At 41.1% G+C, this 6,197-nt stretch overlaps 1 protein-coding gene across 1 annotated transcript in view; it reads right to left on the bottom strand.

Moving 5' to 3' along the window:
* Positions 1-856: 856 nt before the first annotated feature.
* Positions 857-6,197, bottom strand: part of hcn4 (hyperpolarization activated cyclic nucleotide gated potassium channel 4) — a 100,196-nt gene continuing 94,855 nt past the window's right edge. The window contains exons 7-8 of the mRNA XM_015391200.1: positions 5,351-5,515; positions 857-4,180 (exon numbers count right to left, since the gene is read on the bottom strand). Of these exons, the coding sequence (XP_015246686.1) occupies positions 1,920-4,180; positions 5,351-5,515 (2,426 nt within the window). The 3' untranslated portion in view covers positions 857-1,919. The remainder of the gene's footprint in view (positions 4,181-5,350; positions 5,516-6,197) is intronic.

Raw genomic sequence — 6,197 nt, 5'->3', positions numbered from 1 at the left:
ATTTTAACGCCTTTTTAGAGAGGAAGAACTTGAAATATTATGTGCAGCAACAGTTTACTTTAGGCAGATGGGACAATAATTTGTTGTCCTGCATCAAATTTGCCATTGCTTAAAAAGTCTGTGATAGCTGACAATTATAACTGACCATGATAATGACTTGGCAGCAATCAAGCAAATATTGAAAGAATGGACGGGTTGGGCTGAATAAAATGGATGGTTTTACTACTGAAGCTATTTATCAGCTCCTTTGTTTGCACTATTGGAAATATGATTGGACACTTCTTTAAAACCTAATTAAATAGTCAAGAGACATAAGAATAACTGAAATTGGACATCTCTTCAACCCATTGTTCAGTGTGGGACTAAACAAAGTGTTGTTTCAGGCATCTTACAAGTAACTTTTTTAGTTTATCTTATCAACTACTCACCCATTGCTTGTGTGCCTTATTTAAACACACCGCAGATACCGAAATGCTTGCTGTTAATATATAGATATGCAATCAGTTACTTTTATAGTTTCAGAACAGTTTCTTAACTTCTTGAGGGCTAGTTCTCCTGCAGTGCACCAATCATAGCTACAGCCCTCATTGAAATCATCATGCATACATTCAATATCACAAACTCAGCACTAGACTTTACTAAGGAGGCACAGTCATGTTAACCATTAAGCAGCTACAACAGAGGAAGTAATGCTTAAACAGATAAACTATAGTCTCAAGTAGATAACATTTGTCCAACATTTCTGTATAAAAAAAAATGTATGTGTTGCTTCAATATGTTGGATTGCAACTCAGAATCCCCATAGGGAGAGAAAAAAAATCATTATAATCTTTATTACTTTCCCAATAGGCTTTATTACTATCAAACGAAGAAGTATTTCTTTATAATCTGAGGGCTATGTAATGCATTACACAAAATGGTATTTGGAAGTCCTAGTTTTTGTTTAGAAAAGGCAATTTCAATTTTAATCTGTCTGGCTAAACTCTTCCCTTGCATTTAATGTTATAACACTTGCTGCTACACTTAACTGCTAACAGTTAAGAACGGCCTGGAAGAGAAACAATACAAACTTAATACACTTAAGTGTCAAGAGCTTGGAAGACAAGGTGAGCTTGTAAGAATATGGTTGAGGACTGCAGAAAATTGTCCATGTCATACTCATGTAGAGAAACTGAGACAGAGGGTCACTCAACAAACCCCTCTCCCTTTGCCTCAAATACCAGCACGGTTACAATAAAATGGTATAAAAGCGAAATTGTTGGGTGCTAGAGAGGTGAACAGTTATTCCACAGTAAAAGTCTTTTTGGTATCCTAAAATCTCATCTTCATCTTTCAAGATTTTGAAAACTTTATACAGAGGATAAATAAGTACAATCTAATAAATACATTTAAGGATCAACAATATGTGATCCTAAATCAAAAGATACAAGAGTCAATGTGTGTCAGATTATGTCTTTTAAGCTAAAAAACGATTTTGATAGTTATCTTAAAACACACAAAAGCCTTAATACATGCAGTATTAGTGCATAGGTTCCTGCAATAAAAACAATTTTATGTATTCCACTGATTCCCTTCCAAAACAGAATGAGATAAATTTGGCATAGTCTTAGAAAGCAAAATAAATTGAGTGTCCGGAGATCACTTTCACACCCTCCCAGTCCCTTAATAAAACCTGTTAATTTAATATATTTCTTCCTATATACAGCATATATAAATAAAAACAACAATGTATTGAACAAATAAGTAGTACCTTACAGTTCTGAGTTCCCTGGTAAAATATTTTGGATTCACAGTAAGTTTTAAAATCCTAGTAAAATGAGAGGTGGAACACAATGAAGTCTGACAACATAAAAGAACTGTATGAGTACCAATAGTTGTGTGTTTCATTTCAGGGGAGCACAGGAGGGTGTGATCCATCCTCACAAATTGGAAGGAAATTTAGAAATAGCAGTTTGAGGTTCTAGATCTGACAAGTAGGCACCAGAGCCCCTCTGTGAAGGAGGTGCCGGAGAAGATCTAGGTGACCGAGTCTGGTGAAGGTTTACTGGAGACTCCTGCTTTGGAGGAGTCATATGCCCTGGTATTGAGCCACAAGGTTTGTGTACAAGAGTTGGTGAGGAAAATGGAGAGGGGTAAAATTCCACGGAGGAGCAAGGAGTTTGGTGGCTGAGGGCCACATCCTGGGGTAAAGACGGGTGTGAGCTTGATAAACATTTCAGGTCCTCGGAAAACTGAGTTAGAGGAGAATCTCTCCCTGTTGTTTGTGGCAGACTGGGAAGCTGTGAAAGGAGAGGAGATTGAGGCATGAGCAAAGAACTGTGGGATCCTGCAACACTTGAAGGGTCACTATATTGAAAGGTCCTGCCTGCCACGGGACTTTGTACTGTTGGACTGCGTGCAACTGGGGTAAGGCAAGGAGAGGCGTTCGCTGACCCATACTGAGCCAAGGAAGCTAATGCTGACCTTTCCAGGGACATCTGGTGAGGCAAACAACCAGACTGAAGGCCTGCTAAGCTAAAGTGACTCATGGAAGGTGGGGAACCAGCAGCAGGCTGTTGAATTTGCTGTCCTCTAACACAAGATGGTGACCCTTGTGAGGGTGACTGGAAGAGGTTTATACCACTGGTAGTCCTACCTCCTCCAGCAAACTGCTGCAAAGTTTTGGGATGTGCTTGATTTGGGAAAATCTGACTAGACATAAGGTTGGATGGACTGCTAGATAAAGGACTCTGACAAAAAGAGGACCCTCCAAGTCCTGCAGTAATTCCACTTGAAGAATAACCAGATGAAGTTGTAGATTCTGTCACCTGAGTACCTACTAAACTTCCTATACGTTTCCCAGTTTGTCCTAGAGTAGCAGTTTCTCCTGGCTCATTTGAGGCTCGTCCTATATGGCTGGTCACTGTACCAGTGGAAGATCTCCCTAACAATGCTGATGAATTCCCCACTGCCATTTCGACAGAAAGTCCCCCAAATGTTCCCCCACAGGCCCCATCAAAAACAGATCCCAATGATCCCTCACCAAACTTTTCTGATGATCGCCTTGAATTTATAAGTAAAGGTGATTCTTGTGAAGTCCCACTTATTGATCCCCTGGAAGCTCTTTCAGCTGACCCTCTGGAGGCCTCTCCAAGAGTTCTCTTGGTTTTGTCCTGTATTAAACCACATGTGACACCTGGACCTGATACACCAGAGGCTCCGCCTGTGAACCTAAGACAAGCAGCTCCCATTAAGCCTTCTGATTTTCCACCAACTATGTCCTCTGACTTGCCATGTATTAATCCGTCATTTGCTTGTTTTAAGTCGAAGTAGCCCCTAGAAGTAATGTCTGTCACCCCTGTTGTGAAGTCCTCCCCAGCCCAAAAGGTGTCTCCACCAGAGGCTCCTTCCACAGAACCTCCAGCTGCATCTCCTGAAGCCCATCCGGTAGCACCCTCACATGCTCCAGCAGCACCCCCACCTAGTCCTGATCCAGTGCTTCCACTTACAGGTGTTTGGTGAAAGAGATTTGAAAGGGGTGGGGTGGTGGATCGAAACGGTTGTTGAGACTGTGGTTGTGGATGAAGTTGTGCCATACTAGAAGAGGGAGAACCTGAGGATGACTGTAGACCAAAAGGAAAGACAGTGGTACCCCGTTCACTGGACTGAGACCCAGCCCCATTAGGTCGACCTCCTAAGCCTGGACCTTGTCGTGTTGAACCAACTGGCCCAGAACCAGCTGTCATATGCTGAGCCCGAAAGGATGCAAGCAAAGGCATGTCCATCCCAGACCGTAGCTTAGAGGGTGTGCTAGACAGAGAGTCACCAGAAGACCCAGGTGCTGTGGAGGAAGAAACAAATGGTTGGAACTTTCTTAGTCTGGAGGGGTCCTTTAGGGAACTGAGAACGGAGACTGGAGGTCTGAAAAGGGTTGGTGGGAGGTGAGGATGGTGTGTCAGTGCGATGGCTACTGAGGTGGTGGCAGCAGCAGCCTGGAGGGGAGCCTGGATGAGAGGGGCCCAGATGACAGGCGTTGGTGATGGGGGCGTCTGTGGAGGTACGTTCTGCATAAGGTGGGCGCAGTGGGCCATGTCCCTGTCATGTTGGACAATCTGCTGGATGATCTCATTCTCTTGGTAGTTGAGTACCCCAGAGCTTAGATCATGTTGTACCTTGTGTTGAAGAATAGAGTTTTTCTTCCCTGTAGGAGAAATACCAACACACATACACAAAAAAGCAAGTGTGAGAAGACAAGAGGAAATAATGAGTAGAATCCTGTTTAAAACAGGTTGATATTAAAAGGACTTTTTAACAAAAATGTCTTTAAACAGCTTTTTTCCAAATATAAGGGTATATATATTATCCTTATCAAACAGATTTGAGCTCCTGATCTTTAAAGTACAAGTTTTGTGGAGTGTTGCATTTGTTTAAGTAATATGTGTCGAAAAAATATTATCAAAGTGTCACACCCCTGCTGGGAAATTGCCTTTAAGCAAATTGTGCTAATGAACGCTCTATTCAAATCTCATTCATTCTAACTATGAGCTCCCTTAGTAACCTTAGGAAACTAGTGTGTCATAGGACACGCTTTAAGTTCCTACTCAACCTTGCTGACTGTGAAAGGATTGAATGTGCACTGGCAGGGTTAGTTTACAAGGTAGTTATTTTCAGTTGGCATTAATATAAATCTGATTACCTATAAGACAATGCAAAAAATATCTACCATATATAGTACATGGTTCTTTAGCTTCTATTATGACAAGTAGAGCCTAGTCATTGTAACACCAATCTTTTATCTCAGACAACATGAAACAGATAATGCAAAGATAAATAATTTTAGACTGCCTTAGAAAGTGCAGGAGGAAAAAAAAGAGGATGAGTATCAAACAGAAATAAAACATGCAGGAGGGCATTCTAGAAAAATATCACTATTAGCTAACTGCATCATTTCAAAGCAGCCATTTTCTACAAAGTTAACCCCTCGAGCACATGTCTTATCTTCCATTCAAAACACAGCTAAGAGTAAATCAGAGGATTCCATGATTGGTTGAATGATGTTACCACCATGCCTTTTATGATGCTTTTTCTTTTCAGCCAGACTGAGCTTTGAAACAATGATGGATACAGAGAGAATATCAATTGCATGTGTAAAAGAAGTCATGCAGAGACTTAAACCTCAAAGCCCAGCTTCATGTTTGCATGCAGATGACTTTGAATTTAGCTTCAGTAAGAACATGCTGTTTCTCCTGTTTCCAAATGCAGCCTTGAAAAACACTCAAGGTTATTGCAAATGTCACAGAATATCTTTTACTTTGCTTGGGTATGCATGCTGTCTTAAGTGATGTCATTGTTGTTATGTTAACTTCCTCACCAATTCGGTCCAGTCGGTCCAGGGCAACCGTCTCAAAAGCCCTTCTCATCATAGGATACTCCTCCAGCACCTCATTGAAGTTGTCCACAGAGAGCGAGTACAAACGGCAGTATGTATCGGCTCGGACACTGGCTGTCCTCCTACCTCGTGTCAGCAAACAAATCTCTGTAACAAGACACACAGGAGATGATACACTATTACCCCCTAGAGCTACCCATTGATAAGAATGTATATACAGAATCATGTAAGGGCTAAAACTACATTCTTAATACTTGCAGAAGACTGCAAGCCAGTCATGAAAAGGGCACACTAAATACTTCTCTCAAGGGCATACTAAATGTTCATTGTTTTACTGCTAAATGGGCTATTGTGTGTCATTACTGTGAAGTACACTGCAATTCCAATTCAGTGAACAGAAACAGGACCTGATGTAAGGAGTGCAAAATTGCTAGTGCAAACAAACAAACAAAAAATACATTTGATATAAATGGTGTGCTGCAATGAATTTACTAGGCTTTGTGCTCAATTTAGAACAGGTGCAAAAGTGTTGCATATTGCCCTATTCAAATGAGGATTTTGCATGTGCTACTAGCTGTCAGAATGGAGGGTTTGGAAGAGCAGAATGGATTTATATGTGTTCCCTAAGGCTACTGTAGTTTGCAACAGCACTGCACACAGAATGCAGGAATGGTCACAATGTATAGAAAATGCAGGCAGAGAAGATGAGGCAAAATATTTTCCATTTGTGTGAAATATAAAAAAGTTGGAACAATTTCTATAAGAGGACTTAGAGGCACAAACAAGGCAGAGTAGTTTCTGGCATCTGGATTATTCCAAATGTCACAAC

The sequence above is a fragment of the Cyprinodon variegatus genome, unplaced genomic scaffold, assembly GCF_000732505.1.
Source record: "Cyprinodon variegatus isolate N-32 unplaced genomic scaffold, C_variegatus-1.0 Scaffold22, whole genome shotgun sequence".
In the NCBI taxonomy this organism is placed as follows: Eukaryota; Metazoa; Chordata; class Actinopteri; order Cyprinodontiformes; family Cyprinodontidae; genus Cyprinodon; species Cyprinodon variegatus.
This window is presented reverse-complemented; position numbering and strand designations above follow the sequence as displayed.